The following is a 21354-nucleotide window of genomic DNA, read 5'->3' on the forward strand; positions in this document are numbered from 1 at the left end:
TAGAAAGTTACGAAGCAGAAACTGACATCGCCGGCTTGCCCCTGATGGAGTTCGCCTTCTCTATCGAGCCAGTTTGACATCGGGATGCTGAGTAGAACTTGAGGACGAGACAGTTACACAACGAGGAGCTTCATCATTTAGGGTTAAGGACAGCCGGCACACCGTGGAGAGGTGTGCGTACCCCTGTGACCTGCAGATCTATGCTGGCGGGAGCGTAAGCTTCTGGTAGCGCCACCCATGCCAGACAGGTCAAAGGGTGGGGGTCAGACGAAGTATAATCCTTGATCCTGCAGGTTGGGGGTTGGGCGTGGGGCTAACGATCCCACCCCGGAAAGTTTAGTGTCACAAAACCATGGAGAAGGCCAAGATCCACTCAGGATTGTAGCATCTAGGGCCAAGGTAATGAACGGTGGAGCAATACCTCCGTTCTTCCACACATTGTCATGGCGTGGTGCTTAATTAATTAGGCCGAAGGATAACCGTACATTTTACCGTATATTGTTAGGATGATCAAAACGAAACGGATGAGAAGGCGGGACATGTAGCACGCCGGAAGAGATAAGAGGTGCATACAACATTTGAGTCAGTGAACCTAAACGGAAGAGTTTCTTAATCTATACACAGTTGGTATTACACCTCGGATGGGGATCAGTCCGTCGCAAGGCCGCTACATACACAAAAGACAACACAAACACAGGATAAACGCACACAGACATCCATACCTCGAATGGGATTTGAACCCACTATCCCAGCATTCGAGCTGGCGAAGACGGTTCATGCCTTAGACCACGCGGCCACTGTGATCGGCGGCATGGGTGAATTCCAGTGTAGTGAGAATGGGACTGTATTTATATTTGTCGTTGTGGATGAGGGAACATGAATACAGAGTAAAGAAAGCAGTTCAGTGTCAGTTGTCTGCCAGTATCTTTGGAGCTGCTGTTTCCAAAGATGCAGCAATATACTATAAAGATTACTGTCTTCTTGGATATAATGCCGTGTAGTCTGGTGAATTCTTGCCGACGTTTCGAATGAACCTGCTATTTAATGCAGAAGAATAGATAAACATCTACCAAACTCCACGTCGTCACTTTTCAGAAGGCTGTTACCGCTGTGAGGACGTTTGACCCTTAAGTATCCCTCCCCGGTGCTCGCTATGTTGCAGCATCTCTGGTTCATACAACATTGGCACCATGATGTATGTTGAAGAGAAGGAAGGTATAACATATTCAGCTAGCCGCTTTTCCGGTTTTCGCCTCGCACCAGACGAATCTTGGGTACTCCCCGCTGTTCATGCATACGCGTCCATCACCACTGCCCTTTGCTGTCGACAGCCCACACCTTCAACTCTTGGGACAATATGGACACGAACAATGGACTGTCACATTATGGAAAGCGCTGGCGGTTCAAAGAGGAAATTAACAGGTCTAGCAGGTGGTGCGAAGCAATACCCCCCTTCCGCCCGCCCGCTGCTGTGTTGTATCCAGTATTTGCGTCAGAGACGAACCAAGCTGGCTGATTCTCTTCGTCAGTTCCGTTTTGAGACTACGAAAATGATGTATTAAAGCAAATATTTCATATCAGTCGTTTAGGAAGTTGCGTAGTATTGACGCTAAGCAAAGACTTCAATAACGTACATAACAACCATTAGGGAGTCAGTACAGTGACAGGCTACGGAGTGGACGGCCCGGATTCGATTCCCAGCTGGAACATGAGATTTTTCTACTCCACAGTGTCAATATCGACTGTGGGGCCCACCCAGCCTCCTGTCGAATGTGTACCGGGGGCGATTTACCCGAGAGTAAAGCTGCCGGGGCCGAGTTTAATGTTGGAGCTATACCTTCACTCCCCCATATGTCTTCATGACTTAGTGCTTAACTAATTAAGCACAGGGACAATTTTTTACGCGCAAACATTACATTCCATTTCATGGATCCAAAGTTAATCATAAATGACGCGTATGTTGTGGAATAAGTCATAAAAACACGAAGCTTATGCATGCACGGTACAGCTGAAGCTTATACACCAAGGTTACACATAAGGTACTGAAAATACATCCTCTGTATCAATACTGTCAACTGTGCTGTTTACACAAACCATTGAAAGGACGAGTCATTCTTGGACAGTAGGAATTTATGAACAGAGTCGAGTAAGCGTGTATTTAAGTATCGCTTTAGTGCTACTGTACATCGTGCCTTTTCATTCATGTGAGACTAAATGGCAGAATGTTGAATATTTTGTACCTGTATAATACGCGCTTTTCAGAAGACATGAAAAGTTAGCAGTTGGTATGTGAAAATGGTGCAGTAAGTATTGTCACGTGTATTAGTGACTGAAGACAAAAGCGGCCAAGGTCCACAAGGGCTGTAGAGCCATGAGGAGAGAGAGAGAGACGCTTTATGCATGGGGAAGGAGCCCTCGATACCCGTTATATAGGAGACTGGGTGGGCCCCGGAGCAGGCCTGAACGACGTGGAGAAGAGAGAAATCTTGACCATGCCGAGAATCGAACCTGGCCCGTCCAGCCCGTCGCTATAACTGCTGAGCTATTCGAGGAAATTAGAAGTATGAAAGTAACGCTAGAAACTTGCTTCCGAGAGAAGTTACTTGCGTCGTCTCGCAGCCAACGGCACCTATGCTACCCTGCATGGGGAACAGCTTAGTGTGGTTGCAGTCTAGTCAACAGTTCATTCCTACAGCTGCGGCTGTACTCGTACAGTCGCACTGGGACTTATTCTGAAGCTTATGTGTCACTTCGCACCGCGGCGGCCCGGGTTCGAGCCCGGGTCTGGACAAGTGGGATTTGTGGTGGACAACGTGGCGTTGGGGCAGGTTTTCTCCGTGTACTTCGGTTTCCCCTGCCAGTCTTCATTCCACCATATGCTCCACAATCACCATCGTTTATCATCTGGGACTGGTACAGTAGGCCAATAGTGGCCGCAGTACCAAGTGGACTCAAGTCTCGCCCCATTAAGAAGAAGAATAATAAAAAATATATCACTTTGTCGCTTATATGTTATCATGGGTTAGAGATATCTCATACCAGAAACGGATATTCCTCGTAGAAGGCAAAGTTATCCCAGTAACAGGCCGTGAAGGCCCATGGGGTTCTGAGACATCGAGGCTCCCACATTTTCTAGACAGTTGGCTCACAGATGGTGGTGATGTTGTCGGCCTTACGCCCCGGCCATCCGCCCTTTACCACCCAGGAAGGTTCCTGGTACTCATTTCTGTTAGAGGCTAAGTCGACCCCATGGCCAAAGTGCTGGTGGAAGGATTAGGTCAATTGAAAAAATCTAGTGAGCTCATCAGGAATCGAAACCGCAACCTTCTGGCTTGTAGCATAGTGCCTCAACCAAGTACGCCACCGCTTGCCCCCAATATCTACAGATAAACATAGCTATGTACACCAGATGCGTTATCGTCCAGCTGTGTAAATAATGTATACGTAATTGTAAGGCGCGCGACGCGCTGGCTCGATGATGAAAATATTGTAATCACCGGCATACGGGATGAAGAATTTCCTTCGTCAGCCACTGAGGAAACCATTGAAGTGACATTTAGTCAAAGAAGAAATAAAACAACATAGTGTTAAATATAGTAACAGACTTAACCAGCATCCAAACGCACTAGCAACAGACCTCATGAGCCAGCCGATTCGGAACAGAAGACTTAAACGCTTCGCGCCAAATGCTCTGCCGGGCAGATTCTAGGCATTATATTTAGTTTATAAGCTAGATTAAGGTTATAGATGTAAGTTAGATGTAAGTTCTACTCCTGCAAACACAACTAATCTGTATTGATTATTGTACGAAAGGCGTCTACTAATGAGTAGCCTCCTACAAGCCAATATTATATGATCCCACCGTTTGCTTATTGCAAAAAAAAAATAGGAGACATTAAAAAAAGTTCTCTAGAAAAGCGACGTTTTGTTGTTGCGGTGGGTCCTGTCCTGTGAGATACCAGATTCTCACAACAGTATGAAGATGTGACTCCATGAAGCATGGTTGATAGGTAACAGCATCGGAGGAACATGATGCATCCATCTTGAAGGTAGAAGAGAAACTTCGAGGAACTATCTCAAAATATCCGGTTACCGGATTCGATTCTTGTACGTTCTCAATACGAAGCAGGAAAGCAGACCACTTCGACACGTCGTTCCGTTTTCATGGCCTGTCACTGAGGGAGGAGATCGTACTATGTATTTTCGTGACACCTATCTGCCTATGGCTGTACAGCCCTTTTGTTGGTCCTCGGGCTGGGGATCAGCCCGTCGCAAGGCCGCTGCCTACACACACACACATCCATGCCTTGAGTGGTATTCCAACCCACGATCCCAGTGTTTGAGCGGGCGAAGACAGTTCATGCCTTAGACCGCGCGGCCGTTGTGATCGGCTATTTTCGTGTTCACAGTAAGTACGCGTGTGAGATGTCTTCTGTCTGCGTGTGTCTCGCTGGTAATGAAATGGGGAAAGAACTGTTTGTGTGTTTTCCTTTTGGTAAAGAAACGTGGGTCGAGTTAACAAGATGTGTTAGCCGCGGAGGATGTCTTAATAACAGAGAGGACAGAGTAACAGCTGCTGTATTTAGAAAGGCAATGTCAGTGCAAAGTGTAGTCCTGCCAGAGAGAATACAGGCAACCTTACTTATAGTCCCGTATCTTGAGAAACGGTGTGCGTGTGTTATCCAGGCAAAGGGAGAAGACGTGTTGTTATTAAGAGACAGTTCGGTGTTGCTTAAACGTGACGGTTATTTTCCTTGTGTTTGAGTGCCGGGATCTCAGTAGCCAGTAGAGGTAAAGTTGTCTCTGTGCTTACTAATTAAGCACTATGCAGTGAAGGCGTATGGGGGAGCAGATGTATAGATCCACATTCTCTTGACCTCGGCACTAGTCGGCGGTAAGTGGTCAGCTTCACGCCCCGGCCGCTTTACCCCAGGGGAAAGAGCCCTCAGAGCCGGTCTGGGCAACGCGGCGAAGAGAAAATTATTCACCCTACCGGGACTCGAACTCCGACCTCTCGGTCGTCGAGCCTGTAGCCAGCCAGCGCTAACCCGGCACCTGTCAGGAGCCAGTTGTGTGCTTCATATATAGGCCTTTGTTAACAAAGAACGAAGTGTGGGTAATGCAGTCTGAAATCTGACCCACTTACTCAGTGCTGTATAACTCTGTGGCAACATACTAGTGCTCTCTGTAGGTAACATATATGGAATATGGATTTTTGGATTTGATCGCCGCGTGATGAAATCTTTTCGGGCTGTCAGCCGTATTTGTTAAAAATACTGACACATCTGTATCAACTTGAACCGTCGTGAAGTGCTTCAGTTCTCTTTTCGGTACGTAATTCAGAAATGCACCTCATTTCCCTCTCTTAACAGGCCGTGGAGGCCCATAGGGTTGTGAGACATCGAGGCTCCCACATTATCTAGACAGTCGGCTCATAGATGGAGGTGAGGTTGTCGTCCTTACGCGCCGGACGCACTTTACCTCCCAGGAAGATTCCTGGTACTCGTCTTACAGACTGAGTCGACCCCAGGGCCACAGTGCTGTTTGAAGGATTAAGTCGATTGAAAAATCCAGTAACCTCATTCGGAATCGAACCCGCGACCATCCTTCTTGCAGCATAGTGCTTCAGCCAACTACGCTACAACGTGCCCCAAACTGCACCTCATGTTACCGCTTAATTCTTTATGGACTTCGACCAATAACTGCCCGACATCCATCCAAACAAAAGCATGGCACATAAATTCAAAACCACATATGTGAGGATAGACCCATGTCTTCCAATGACACTGTTCAGTCCGGTAAAATCCACCATGAGAAGAATATACTGCCTCCATCTTCAGGGTTGAAGAGTAAGCCAAGCATCACGGCTCTGCTTGCCGCCTGCTTCTTGATATCTACTTGCTTGGATTACTCTCAGACCCTGAAGAAGGCAGTATGTTCCTCTGAAACGCCAGTGAACTTGACCAGACGACACGGTGTCTCATTCGTAGCTTCGTAGGCAGCGCTGTGAGATCCAACAGTGCAACAGTACAGTGTGACGGATGGCGTGACAAGTGCACTGCATTTTGTTCAGTTTCAGGTGATATCAGTGTCGCTGATAAAATTCGTTGCGAAAGTGTGGAATGTTAGGGACGTAAGCTTAACGGCGTTACGGTTTGGACAAGTGTCAGCAGTCAATGTGGAGTAGCCGGCCGGCAAAAGAGGAAAGTGACGTTGGCTACTAGATATAGCGATGTGGTTTCCCCGAGCTTGTGTGGGAGGCAGGTCACTCGAACTCGCAGAAACATGCATATTATTCTTTCTTGTATGGTAAGGAATGCCTCTTGCTAGTCAAGGGCGGTTACGTTTTCAAATCAGTTTTAACATACGAAGTGTTTGGCTTCTTCAGTCCTGACGATGGAGGTCGTACGTTCCTACGAAATATCGGCAAACTTCTACTAGACTACACGGCATCAAATCCCACAAGCTGATAGTCATCACTTTCATAAATGGTTGCCAGTTAAGCACTGCGCCATGAAGACGTATGGGGGAGTGGAAGTATAGCTCCACCTTTCTTGACCTCGGCTGTAGATTGAGTTGAGTGGTGAGCTTCACGGCCCGGCCGCTTTACTCTCAGTATCCATTCGATAGGAGGCAGAGGCTGTGGTTAAGAGAAAAATGTTGCAGTGCCGGGAATGTAAACCCGGCCATGTTGCCCGTAGCCCGTCGCTATACCGACTGAGCTATCCCAGCTCCTTCATAAGGTCACTTACGTCTATTGTACAGTTTGAATGGCGGTATCAGAGTTAGGTTCGGCCAAGGTTTGACCTTGTGGATGTTCATAACAAGCCGTCTGACGGTTCTCAAACTCCATCATGGTCGAGGTCCCGTTTGTGTGAATGTTTTCCAATTCCAGTCCATATTTGGATACGTTTCTCCGACAGCTATCAGCATTCTGCAGCATGCTTGAAACTCTCTCTGTGGACATAATGATTACACACGCTCAACTAGGTGCGCTTCACTCGACTCACTTTTATCGAGAATAAGTTGTCTGCGGTGTTCTGTCGTTTTTTGTTCTGATAGGTTCGCAACTTTGTGTCTCGCTCTCCTGCACAGAGTACCGTCCTCCTACTTGGCCTACCCACGCATGGACCGTGACTAAATAAGGTCGCCCCAACATGTGTAATAAAACTCACAACCCTCCCCACTCGTTTCCATTCTGGGCTTCCCTCGCTTTTATATAAACGCCTCCTTATAATTTGCTTGCTTGTGCAAAATCTTTACAATGTGTTTTAACTTTCGTAGTCTACTTATGTGGCAGGACAGTTTGCCGAGCTGTGTAGTGTGTCAGTGCGGTACGGACGTGTCGGTGTATTCTTAGATAAGCCTCGCAGCCCACTGGCACCGGTCGAGGTTGGTCTGACCCACACTTCACTGTATGGACACAGCATGGGGAGGTCTTTCTCAGGGTTCGTATCATTATTGTGTCATTTTAATTAAAAAGAAATGTGGATGTGATAGTAAATTATAATATTTCGCCGAGTGGTGACGTCATGAGCGTGCGTACAATGCAATATTTCTGTGTGTGATCAGAATGCGTCATGTGGTATAGATGTTAGATCCGGAAATTCAGTTAACATTAAGGTTTGACACATCTGTATTCGAGACCACTTGCATAAGTGAGGATCTTGTGTCCTAGTTATGAATTGATTGTGTAGTGCCCGAATTTTATCGTCTTTTCACGTAATTTAGGTTATGTTCTGTGGTGAAACAGTTGCGTACCATGCTTTTTTGTTTTTATTTTTATTTTTCTTCACTGTGTGGATTGGATTGAACTGGTTCGGGAAGGGGACCAGCGAAGGGCCCTTGTGAACACGGTAATGAACCTTTTGGTCCAGAGTAGGGACTGGCTCTATCGACTGGGTCCATCTCAGTGGGTTTACCCGAAGACGGAAACAGAATCCAGTCTCCGAGACGTCGTGTTTTGAAATTGAAACAGGAAGATGGATAATGCCCAGAATCATAATATTTGTACTAATGTACTATTGTCATAAACTTTTAGATCTTAACCTTCTGGTTCCATAAAATGCTGTGAAGTTCGTGAGTAACTGGACAAGTGGCGACTTCTCAAGAAGGGCCATGGAGTTAGTTATGTGAAGTGTTTAGATTTTTTATTTTTTTCTTGGGATGGGGTGAGACTGAGTCCACTTGGTACGTCGGCCACAAATTGGCTTGTTGTACCAGCCCCGGATGATAATGATGATGAGTGTGGAACAGTCGGTTGAATGAGAATTGGCAGGGGAAACAGAAGTACTTTGAGAAAACCTGCCCCAGTGCCACTTTGCCCGCCACAAATCCCACATGACGTGACGTGGGCTCGAACTGGGATCATTGTGGTGGGAGGCCGGTGACTAACTTCCTAAGCTATGGCACGGCCTGTATGAAGTGTTTCGGAGACTTCGTATTCTCACTCTTTGGTAAGCACCGAGAGGATGGGACACACATCACACGAATCCGTGATGATGGAAACAGGAACAGTTTCCGAAGCGCTGGGTACCAACCCCATATCGACGCAGTTGGTCATCCAAGACTTTGTTGTGAACCCATGTCTGTCAATACTGTGATACTTACGGACCGAAGACTTGTTGATTGTTCAGTTATCCGTTTGACTTTGGTATGAAGTTGGAGGAGTTGATAATGGAGACTGGTCGGACTACATCCATTCCGGTTGGCCATTTTAGGAAAGAGCAGGCTGACGGAGGCCACGCCACTGCAGATCCAAGGTGATGATGTATGCGCTGTAGTGAGTGGCTTGGCGTGGTGCTGCTGGTCACAATATTGCGCGATCTGGTGTCATTCTAAATGTCCTAACAATGTGACGTGTGTACAAATATGAATGGTCGTCACGAGGGTATGTCACGGGGTTGAAGATCACCACAAGAAGCGGACCAAGGGTGTGGCTTTCGTTGAGGTTGGTTTCAGGTCTTTATTCTTACTCTTTCCGTAGCGTCAGCTTTTCATTGCATATTTTATGCCATTCGTATCGGAAAATTGTATGGTTAGTTGCGTATTTCAGTGGTTTTTCACGTCTGAAATGGTGTGTAAGGCTGTATTCATGACCAGTTTTGAGTCATTGCACCGCGGTCTAGTCTCATACAACACTAGAGATACACTTTATGATTGTGACGTGAAAATCTGTTACAATCGATCTTCATTTTTCAAGTTAGTGCGTCCTTATGAATCTGCTGAGAAATGTCCATATGCAAGTGACAGCGTTCAAGTACAGCAAGGTCCAGACAGAGCCAATGAAACCTAGCTCCCTGTTGCATTGTGCCCTAAATATAAATTCTGCCTAAACTGAATTTGCTGGGTTTATTTTCAGGTTTTATTTATCATAGTTTTCTTTATGTAACCCTGAAATTCTGTACTGGCTCCATGTTTATAATTTGTGAATTTATAAACAGTATTCCAAATGGGATATGTAGGTATGTTTATCATTATTGCCATTCCAAATATCAGTGCCTAGCTCGTTTCATTATCATACTGAAATATTAATGTGGAGTTCGTGCAGCCGCTAACATGTTTCGAAGATCCAACAACATACGTAGTTGCCGGCAGTTGCCACACAGTACCATTTCATGACCCTATACTAATCCTTGAAAGAACAGTGATATAAACAGCACTAACCGGCTGATATTTGTAATTGAAGCACTTTTGCCTTCTGTGATCATAATGAGGAGCTTCATAACTTATACTCCTCTCCAAGTATAATTAGAATGATAAAGTCAGTGCCTCGTAACTTGAGCCGCGCGGAAAGGTAAACACTGTTGTGGAGCGCGCGAAGCTGTACGCTTGCTGTGGTGGCGTTCAGAGCTACTCCCCGAGCGGAAAACATTAGCTATTACTTCCCTGGCCTCACTATGAATTGTTCCGTGCGATTGTCGGTGTGCCGTGATGAACACCACGTAATACAATCCCTATGACTGGTACAAACTAACAAGCAACACAATGTACTATACACCTGACCACACCCCAAGACGCTACATTCACAAACTGGTAGTGCCCACGTTGACGTAAGCTGATAAGATTGCTCCACTAGCCCCGCGAGAAATGGTATAACCCCTCTACTACGGCTAGAGTTCCGAGGAACTAACAGTAAGTAGGATGAGGTGGGTAGTGCATGTAGTACGAATGGGGGAGAAGAGGATATTGGTGGGAAAGCCAGATGGAAACAGACCACTGGGAAGACCAAGGCGTAGGTGGGTGGACAATATTAAAAGTGGATCTTAGATAGGATGGTATGGATTGGATTGATCTGGCTCAGGATATGGACGAATGTAGGGCTCTTGTGAACACGGTAATGAACCATCGCTCTCCATAAAATGCTGGGAAGCTCATGAGTAGCTGCAGAAGTGGCGGCTTCTCAAGGAGGGCTCAGTTCCCTGAGTGAGTGAGTGAGGAACTGAATTTTTAAATATAACGATGAACTCCATGTTATTAGAGATTTAGTACATTGAAAAGTATGAGGTTGGCATGTCGTTCGTATCAAATTTCATAAAAATTGGTCAGTTGGTTCAGAAATTCGAAAGACGCACAATGACGACATGGCGATCTTTCTCCGTCAAAGGAAAACGAACTTAAATAGTATCCTTCAGCGGGTAAAGATACTTCTCGCTGGATGATGTTTGTATTGTGTACTGAATTTTCTAGACTAGCTTTATGGGTCGGCCCCGACCGAGCGGAAGAAACGTCCCACAGTTCCGCCACTGCGCGCGTTTGTCCCCCCCGCCCCCGCCCCAGAAAAAATCTCACTGTACAAAATGTTGAGGGACAAGCAGACATGTTGGCTCCGGATTGTACCCAAGGTCACGGACCTAGTAACCAACACGTGGTGGTGGGCCGCGTGTGGAGGTGTCCTTGATGAGGTTGCTTCCACTTCAGATCCATTTCGCTCCAGGGGACATCAGAGGAGACCATCTGCTCGCAGACATTTGTGTGCTGACGTTGTCTTCAGGAGCCGTGATGGTTTGCGAAGAGCGGATTTAGGAATGGTATGGCCCTGCCTGAGTACCACTTCATGGGCTTACCAGGCTTATGCCTGGTCCGATGTCCAGTTACTGAAAGTTGCGCAGTCGATTTCAAGGTACTCAGGTTTGCGAAGTGATTGTCACTGAGAGTGACTAGCGGCAGTCTCGACGAAATACGAAGTGAAGCAGGGAGTTGCGAACGATGTTCATAAAGGTCACATTACTGTTGCATGCATTTGCAGTTTTACAAATCTTTTGTTTTTAGTACCGTAATGTAAATTTGTAGTCCAGCAGTAGAATGAAATGTAGCTCATGGATTAGCGTGTCGAGTGAAAGTCGAGCCTTAATTGTGATGGCATGCGCCTGTAAATGTATTAAAAACGATTGCCAGTCTTAATAAAAACAGGAGTGGTGTAAAAACATTTTCTTTTGGAGAAGAACTAGTTAGCGAAATACAGATTTTGTACACGTTAAAACTGTCGAACATGGCATCAAAGTTTCGCGTCGTCGTCATGTTTGTTATCGTTGATTTACAAACGTTGGCGTCGCCAGGATTTTTTCAAATGGGGAGACAGCCAGAAGTTGTTATTTTCACATATTTACATTTAAACCATATAAGACTATTTATTATTGGGCTCCCTGTAATATTCAGGACAGAAGTATTCTTTTTAAAAACAATTTTATTTTTTTTTTAGGATTTTTGGTTTTCACAACGGTGGTTATGAGTCATGTCTTCTGGGATATAATACCATGTAATCCGATGAAACTACTGATGTTTCGGAGGAATATGTCGCCTCCATCATTAGGGTTGAAGAGTAAGCCAAGAAAGAAACCAGCATGATGGAAGCTTACTCTTCAACCGTGAAGATGGAGGCGACGTGTTATTTTGATAAGTCAGTTGGCTTTCAGAAGGCTACACAGCGTTATTTCACAGAAGATAGAACTCTTCAATTTTAGTATCTGATGTTAATATTGTAGCATGTAGACCCGTTGCTGGGTAACGGTCTCAAAACAACTCCCCTTGCTAGGTCAGCAGATTCTTAATAAACGGGATTACAAACCCTGTTTCTGGGCAACGGCTCGGTAAACACGTTTCCGCTACAACGAACACCAACACAACAATAGAAGAACGATGTTTTCTATGTGGTCCATGCCGAGATGTAAGGAGGATACTTTGGAGACCCGTGTGGAGGCGGGATCGAATACCTCCACGGTTCCCCTGCGAGTCGTAGGAGGTGATGAAAAGGGAAGTCTCAAATCTGAGACAGTAAAATATGGTCGCGAGTCCCAAAGGACTCGGACCCGAGAAAGACTGCACTGGCAAGGACCAGCAGTATGTACAAATGGCACACCCGTCCTCTCGTCAGAGAGGGCTCCCCATAGAAACAAGGCCATAATTGTCAAAGAATATCTGGCCATGCTCGACGCCAAGATTTACTGACTGACCGTCAGCCGCAATGTGACTTTGACTTTGACAACGACTTCAGTTGTAGAGTATTAACCAGCGGGCAACGATGTGAGCGCAGAAGCTGAAGAATCTCTGTTGTTCAAATCCGTTGCCAGGAAACGTCTAGTGAAGAGGGAGAAGACTTAGCATGTGCTAGTGATTTGTAAAGTGTGGAGATCAGCGATAGCGTTATTAAGTTCCTGTAGTTCCATGCTTGTGATCTATATTTCATAGAGAATTTGTAGTCATTTTTTACCTATCTCCATACCAGTTTTCGTATACGTATCTTCGCAGTGTCATTAACGATCGCCATCAAACCGAAAGGTCAGTACACAGTTTCATGCAATCGCGATGTTGTGCGACCGTCATATTGTTATTACCGACTTTGGAAGATAAAATAGCATTCATCTGGGGTGATCTCGAGTGATATAACTCTCATACTACGTTTAGCAAAAACTGGTCATCTGGTTCGAAAACTGAGAGACAGGATCTAAGAAGCCTGCCTTTTTCCTCCCTGTCCAAGGAAGGAAGTACGGTAAGTTAAGAATCGTCTCTGGCAATGCTAGTTGTCATGCTTGAAGTGATGAAAACAAATGCACTGCGTACTTAGAGGACAAAAGGAAGCCGACGGGATACGTGGCAGAAGGAAGGATGTTGATAAGAATGCTTTGTGTCAAGGAAGTGGTCAGTGCTACGTCGGATGGCAGCAGGTGTTGGGTTCGTAGTGTGCACTCATACAGTTCCGAAGATCGCCACGTAATGAGTTTCTGAAGTGTTCTGTGTTCTCTGACAGAAAGTGGAATGGCATGGCTGTCATCTCAAGCTGTGGACATGAGCACCGGTAGGTACGGTGGTCATTCTCATGGATATATTTTCGAAAAGATCAAAATTGAAAACACAAAAGAATATATAACATATTAATACAAGAAAGCAAAATTATTAGAAAAATTCTTTTATCCCAAGTACTCTAGAGCAGTCAGCAAAAATAATCCGAAATGACTTAACTGTAAGTTTGTAAACAAATCTTTTAGTTGCCTCCACTTAGAATACTGGCTCTCTCTCCAGGAAGAAATCGTGGAGGGACCCATGGCCGTAGGTGCCTTGGCGTTGGCACTAAACCGTAGTGGACACACTTCTGCCTTCAGACAGCCAGAGTTAACGTAAACCCATATACGTGTGTGTGTATAGTATATAGCAGCGTGGGCAGCCGTTGTTATGCAGTTACCGCGAGATGGGTTCGGGAAACGCGTTGTTGCTACTAGGCAGTTGCAGCAGTTGGACTGCAACAATGAAAGCGGGAGTGTTTTCTGTGTGGTCTGTGCCGAGGAGTTATCTTGAAGACAACTGGGGCAACCCAGTTAGTTGAGTCATCCCGTGTGGAGGCGGGGTCGAATACCTCCACCGTAGCCCTGCCAGTCGTAGGAGGCATCGAAAAGGGAACCCAGTTTGGGGGTATAACTGGGCCACCCTACTATATAAATAAGGGGACCTGGTCCTCCAGGTTTGGAGAGTCTCAAATCTGAAACAGTAAAATGTCGTGAGTGCCGCGGGACTCGAATCTGAAGATGACTACGCTGGCGAGGATCAGCAGCGATTGTAAATTACAGACCCAATAGCCTCAAGTGTTAAGTTGGAAACTAAAATTACTGATCGTGATACTCAAGGGGCTTGTCGCCAAGACGACCTGACTGGCGTTAAACCTCCAATCGTAAAGTAACTGACTTGTGACCCAGTCAGTTAAGAGTTGAGTTCTGCAAGGGAGGCTGAGAAGGATAGCGCTATAATTAACTAACCAGCTGGCAACGGCGTGACCACAGAAGCTGAAGATTCCCCATTGTTAAGATTCGTTACCAGGAAACGATTTGTGAAAGCAGACAGAGTAGCCTTAGCGTGTGGTCTAGTGATTTGTAAAGTGTGGAGAACAGCGGTGGCATTGTTAAATGCCTCTAGTTCCGAGTTGTGTATATAAGTGGTCAATAAATCCATTCACCAGCCCAAACACCGTCTGTAGTCACCTCGTAAGTCGTGAAAAAAAAAAATATATATATATATGTGTGTGTGTAAGCACTGATATAGAATTATATCTCCCTACAATTAGACAGAAAAAAAAACATATTGACGAGTCGTCCCAGTGGAATGGAACTCCAGACTTCCAGTTGTTCAGTGCTCTGTCGTCAATCGGCACCCAATGAACAATTGGAAATCTGGAGTTTAAATGTTAATATTGAGTGCAGTGTGACAGCCACGTGAAGTGAAATACCCCTGATGATGGCCGGTTGCAGCCGAAACATGTAGTGTGAAAGAAGGGGACAAGAACTACAATAAAGTGTTACATTTACGACGGAGTTTATATTATACATATAGAAGTGTGAAATGTAACAGGATGCTTAAATATAATATAGTATTTATTTAATTGTAGGGATATCTGATTCCATATCAGTACTTATTCTGATTGTTTCGTCATCCCTAAGTTTTTGTTTTAAATCTGGATATACATTGTTGATTTTGTCAATATACAAACTCAGTATGAGTAACAAAGATTAAATATAAAAAAAAATGCATAAATGAAAAATGCTATTATGAGAAGGTGACATAAAGGTTATCCAAAACCTGTATTAATTCAACTCATCTTTAATCTGTTGTTGATATGGGGATTCATATGACATGTACTTTTCTTATGACAGAAGTCCAGAAGGAATGTAGAGGGAATCTGTTCTCTGTGCATCTTGGATCCCGGTATATCGTGTCCTCTAAGTATTTTGCACATGCGACCAAGAAATTTATTTCTGTGATGAATACCATATGTCATGATAACTAGGATCATTTTTAGTAGTGTAATGACCAGGACCCGGATTTTGATGACCTGAAAATATTTATAAAATGACCGAAAAAAATCCAGAAAAATTACCTAAAATATGACCCAGAAATGTAATATGCAGGGCCCGGATTTTGATGACCTGAAAATATTTATAAAATGACCGAAAAAAATCCAGAAAAATGACCTAAAGGAGAAAAGAAAGAACACTTCGCTTCCATGTTATTCACATTTCAGAAAACATATGAAGAAAAATTCCCTAAAATGGTCAAAAATGACAAGAAATACCCTTAAAAGTCCAAAAAAATTACCCCAAAAATGACCTTAAACCTAAAAATGTCAAAAAATTACCTAATAAAATTTACATTTCTGTAACCAGCAGCTCGTATCCAAGATTTATATATTTAAGAGCATCGAATAGGATACAAGGAAAAAAAGAAGATATGTCATCAAAATCTGGGCCCTGGTAATGACCATCTGACTGTTATTGTAGTGTTCAGAGTTTGGTCTTCTGTGTTGTGACACAGTATAGTCTTGTAGGTACAAGTAAGATAGGAATATATTGCCTTCTTCTTCAAGATTGACAGTGGTACTTACCTGTAGAACTACTAAGCATCACAGTCTAGTAAGCCACAATCTGAACTTTCATTGCCATGCAAACCTCAAAACTTTTATGCTTTACTAACTGATACAGACCAGCAGTAACTGTAATAAACTGTGCTGTTGTATTTTAGCGTCCTGTTGCACTGATTCATATCCATAATGTGTACGATGGGGTACCCAAAAGAAACCGAACTAATTTTTTTGTGGGCAGAGCTTTTGTAGTACCACGTTTTGCCGCTATGAGCGCATAGAGCTAACATTCCTGAGTCGATAAGCCGACTACCGTTGCTTCAGAAGGTAAGGACTAGTTTCGGCAGAGTTTAAAGTGACAACTGTTTTGTGTGATCGTCGTTTTTGCAATGGCTGATTTTCGTGAACAGCGTGCGGCGGTGAAATTCCGCATTTTGCTCGGGAAAAGTGGAACAGAAACTCTTGAAATGTTAAAAACTGCGTACAAGGACGATGCTATGGGGAAAACTCAAGTGTTTGAGTGGTTTTCCCGTTTCAAAAATGGTGAAATGTCAAATGATGACAAACCTCGTTCTGGTCGTCCTAGCACGGCCCGAACACATGAAAACGTTGAAACAATTCGTGAAATCATCAAGGAAGATCGACGACGGACCATTGAAGAAATTGTGGAGCTGTCGGGAGTGACTTGGAGCTCAGCGGCCAGATTTGTGGCAGTCGGGTGACTGGTTTTTCCATCATGACAATGCCCCTGCTCACGCAGCCCTGTCTGTACGACAATTCTTGACCAAAAATGGTATGACCCCTATTCCTCACCCGACCTTGCCCCGTGCGACTCTTTCTTGATTCCTCGAATGAAAAGAGACATGAAAGGAAAAAACGACGGAGGCGCTGTTAAGCATCTCAAAAGATGAATTTAGACAATGTTTTGAAAAATGGAATAAAAGACTAGACAAGTGTATTAGTGTAAGTGGAGAGTACTTTGAAGGAGATTGAAGGTTTGTGCTTAAAATTTGAATAAATAAGTTTAAAAAAAATAATTTCGGTTTCTTTTGGGTACCCCCTCGTATATATTAACGGTCTTTTAGTCCATACAGTTTCACTTGTCACTTCACACTACATGTTTCGGCATCATTCTGCCATTCTCAGGTGTATTAATCACGTTAAACCATTGCACTGCCTGCCATCAAGTGTCCATTTATAAAATTATATAAAATGTGTGTTTGTCGTTATTCAATAATAAAATTTATATATTAAAACTTTTTAAGATCTATCATCTTACATGTCGTATATCAAACTCGTTTGTAACGCCATTCATCCGCTATGGGAGTCCTTCTGATGTTTTAATTGTGTATATCCTGTGTCTTTATGTGGCTGTGTACGTGAAGTGACAAGTGAAATTGTAGGCACTAAAAGACGGTTAATATATACACATTATGGAAACTGTGCTGTATTTAGGGGCTCTGTATTATTCTCACGGTGAACAGAAATTTGTTCCTTAAATTATGTTAACTTGTTTATCTCTGTAATTGAGAGGCAGTGTGTATTCTGCAAGGTGTGAAGTGAATTCTTATATTGTACAGAGATAAATTCTTACATGTACTTCAAGGGGGAAATGTTTGATATTTAGTTGTCTCACCCAAATGTTGCTGGTGGTCAACCCTGTGCCTGGGGTTATAACTGTGGCACCGTGTTCTTGGGGATATAAATACGGGGACCTGGCCCTACAGGTTGGGGGAGCCTCGAATCTGAGGCAGTAAAATATGGTTGTGAGTCCCATGGAACTCGGACCCAAGAATGACTGTGCTGGCGAGGGCCAGCAGCAATTGTAAACGGCAGACCCATCCTCTCATCAGAGAGAGTGCCCCACATCAACAAACCCGAAAATGTCTGACAGTAATAAAAATCTGGTCATAAACCCCAGAGGGGTCCTTGACACCAAGACAGACTGGTCAACTGACCATCGGTCATAACATAACTTTGACTTTGACTTTGCTGCAGATGAATGAATTTCACTCCTATGTATTTGGGAGTTTCGAGTTTAAAATCTCATCTGGAGACTGCATATTAATTGAGGTTTTCTGTAGCTTTTCTGTCTCCCCATCCAAGTGCTGGAATAGTTCCTAAAATTCAGACACTGCTTCTTTTGTAATTGAACGGTTGTATCATTCGGTGCTGTATAAGTTGAGCTGTTGGAAGTGCTAAACAAACCAGGAATGCTTAATTGTGTCTAAATTGTTAATTATACCTTGTTACAGGTCAGCTCTGCAAACCCTGCATAAGGTGAGCTCCAAGGCTCGGGAGCAGAACTACTTCCTGGGAGGGCTTACACACGACTGGGTCAGTTACTATGAGCAGCGTATTGAGTCTGACCGTTCCTGCCTCAATGAATGGCACGCCATGGACAGCCTGGAGTCACGGAGACCACCATCGCCGGACTCCGTGCGGACCAAGTGAGCCCACTTGCTTATATATTTGGTCCATAATCCAGATCAGATCCCTGAAGAAGTAGGATTTGAGGTTCTCCCACTGGTTGCTATGAAGAGTTCTATCTTCTGGAATATAACACCGCATGGTCCGTTGAAAGTGCCTCTTCTGTGAAAATGGGAAATTAGGGTGTTATTTGCCATCCTCTGAGGTCCGGGCAGCGTCCCCCCCCTCCTTTTGTATGTTCTATTAAGACCTCAATACACAATGAAAGGAGAAACAACTTAACAACAACACAGGTAGGAACACACCACATAGAATTCAAATAAAAATTGCAGTCAAAGAAATATTAAGTACATACACTATTATGTAAAATACCTATAATATAGTTGCAGATACTTAACCAATCATATAAAAAAGGGGTGAAACATGGCTGCCTGGACCTCAGAGGACAACAGATAACACCCCAATGTCCTGTTTTCACAGAAGAGGCATAGAGACACAAACTTGAGCATTTTGAGATTTTGAAAATTAGGAACATTAATGATATATTTTTAACTTAATTAAAAATCTTTATACAAAACTTTAAGCTTATATACTATGAAACATGTAATAATAGTTCCTTAGCATATTGTTATTTCCTTCTGAAGATGGGCACAACTGACCAAAACATGTAAAGGCACTATATAAACTAATATATACTGTGTCACACTGGACAGTGTTTTCACATCATTTCACAATAGTTAACTAGTGTGATGGACCAGAATGAATAAAGTTAGACTTTTCCTGTTTTTAACTTCTACAGGTGTTATACAATTTCATCTCTTTTATGTGACTGTATTTGTGGGTCCTGTATGTGAAAGTACAGTAAAGTCTTGTTGGTTCAGACAGTAAGGGAATGGTATTTCAGATTTCACAGTAACCTGGATCAGCATACTGGAAAGCACTTGGCAGTCAAGATTGGAAGTATATGTTTTAATTATCATTAAAACACTGCAACAGAGTAATTCCCGGCTATTCTGAGTTGGCATCCAGTATCTAGAACAGTGTTTCAGAAAGAATTCCCCCAGACATCTGATGATATAATTTCAAAACTTGATGCAGATCCTCTGGAACATGTTGGCAGATGTGTTCCGGTAGACACAGATATTGAAATTATGGTCATGTATTTATTTGTAGTTTATTCAACAATATCACCAGTAACCCAAACCTTATAGCCACAAGTGGCAGGATGTTAGTGAATAATTAATTGGAAAGGATATGGAAGGAAGTGGTCGCAGCCGGATTTTAAGTCACTGGCATGAAATTTGCATTGACAGACTGGGGAGGACCACAAGAACCTTAGTCAAGATAGCCAAGATTCGAACCAGGTACCTCCTGAATGCAAGACAGAAGCATTACTGCTTAATCCATCTTGCTCAGCCTTAAGGGCCTTTTTTCAGATTGAAACATCTGGGTGGGGGCAGATTAACTGAAATTAGTATAGGTTAAATCTGAGAGAGCAAGATTTTACTGCATCTCAAATTGCAGTAAAATCTTTTTTCTTCCCCCTACCAGTGATTTTAAAATTGAGTAAATTGTGTATAAGTTTATATTTTAGATATAATTTGTATTATAATGATTTCATTAGGAACTGGTCCATCTATAACTTTGTAATTCATATATACACTTTTAATGCACCAAACAATTTTATGATATTAGTCCCACTTCATGACAGCTGTAAGTAATGGGATTTTTTTATCTTTCCAGGCCTCGTGAGCGGGAAGAAACAGAACGTGTTATCCGCTGCACTTTAAAGGAAATCATGATGTCAGTGGACTTGGATGAAGTAACCTCCAAATATATTCGGGGTCGCTTAGAGGAAGACCTTGACATGGACCTAGGGGAATTCAAACCATTCATTGACCAAGAGATGCTTACTATACTGGGGCAGATGGATGCAGCTACAGAGATCTTTGATCATGTCTACCTTGGATCTGAGTGGAATGCTTCCAATTTTGAGGAACTTCAGAAAAATGGGTTAGTGTTAGAATTTGTAATATTCAATTTTTAGGTTGTGTCATGGTCTCATTATCTTTTGATGCTGTCTCATGGCCCAGAAGATCATAATACAAGGTTTGGTAATGTAGTTAAAAACAACCCCTCTGTTCAGCATCACTGCCACTACCACTTTATGTTAAAACAGACCGTTATTATGCTGTGATAATTTTGCATGACTTGTTTTGTGGATTATTTAACGAGGCTGTCAGTGTGTACACAGTGTAGTATCAGATGGTTAGGGGACTGATGTATGAGGAATTGGAAAGGATTTGATATAAAGCAATCATAGCCTGATTGACATACTATTTGGCATTCATCTGGAGGGACAAAAGAAAACCATGAAGAACCTCAATCCGGGTAGCTGATGTCCTGGGTGGGATTTGAGCCAGTCACCTCTGAATGCAAGTCTAGAGCATTACTTCTACACCATCTGGTTCACTTCATGCACAAAAGATATGAAGGGGGACCCAAAAATAACCAGAAACGACCTGTTGCGTGCGCATGCTTTGTAGTTACAAGTTGTGCTGCTAGGTGGTGTTAGCTGGGGGTCTCCCGCGACTGTTAGTGAGCTGGCGTCAGTCTGAGTTAAGTGGTTTGTCTGTGGTGCTCTGTTGTGTGCGTTCCTGTTTCAACCCTTTGGCGATTAGTGAGATGGCCGACCAGAAGGAACAAAGAGTGTGCGTGAAATTTTGCTTTCTGTTAGGGAAAACTGCANCTCACTAATCGCCAAAGGGTTGAAACAGGAACGCACACAACAGAGCACCACAGACAAACCACTTAACTCAGACTGACGCCAGCTCACTAACAGTCGCGGGAGACCCCCATCTAACACCACCTAGCAGCACAACTCGTAACTACAAAGCATGCGCGCGCAACAGGTCGTTTCCGGTTATTTTTGGGTCCCACCTCGTGTGTACGTGTATACACGTCAATTGCAACAACATTTTGGTACTTCGAGATTTCAGGTTATCACAGCAATGAGTATTAGGTCTATGGTCTCCTCTGATGTGACAGCCTGTAATTTGGTGACATTGCCTCCTGTTACACTG

The 21354-nt window shown here is 43.7% G+C and overlaps 1 protein-coding gene across 6 annotated transcripts in view; it reads left to right on the forward strand.

The window, feature by feature from the left end:
* Window positions 1-21354, forward strand: part of LOC111871434 — a 297382-nt gene that overhangs the window by 264493 nt on the left and 11535 nt on the right. For 3 of the 6 annotated variants that reach the window (XM_023864549.2, XM_023864548.2, XM_023864551.2), the window contains 2 exons: window positions 18097-18291; window positions 20015-20284. In XM_023864549.2, the coding sequence (XP_023720317.1) occupies window positions 18097-18291; window positions 20015-20284 (465 nt within the window). Of the gene's footprint in view, window positions 1-7249; window positions 7449-8306; window positions 8951-13200; window positions 13295-18096; window positions 18292-20014; window positions 20285-21354 lie in introns of those variants that run through there. The other 3 variants (XM_023864553.2, XM_023864554.2, XM_023864552.2) reach the window with 3 other exon arrangements.

Source organism: Cryptotermes secundus, unplaced genomic scaffold (genome assembly GCF_002891405.2).
Source record: "Cryptotermes secundus unplaced genomic scaffold, Csec_1.0 scaffold323, whole genome shotgun sequence".
Lineage (NCBI taxonomy): Eukaryota > Metazoa > Arthropoda > Insecta > Blattodea > Kalotermitidae > Cryptotermes > Cryptotermes secundus.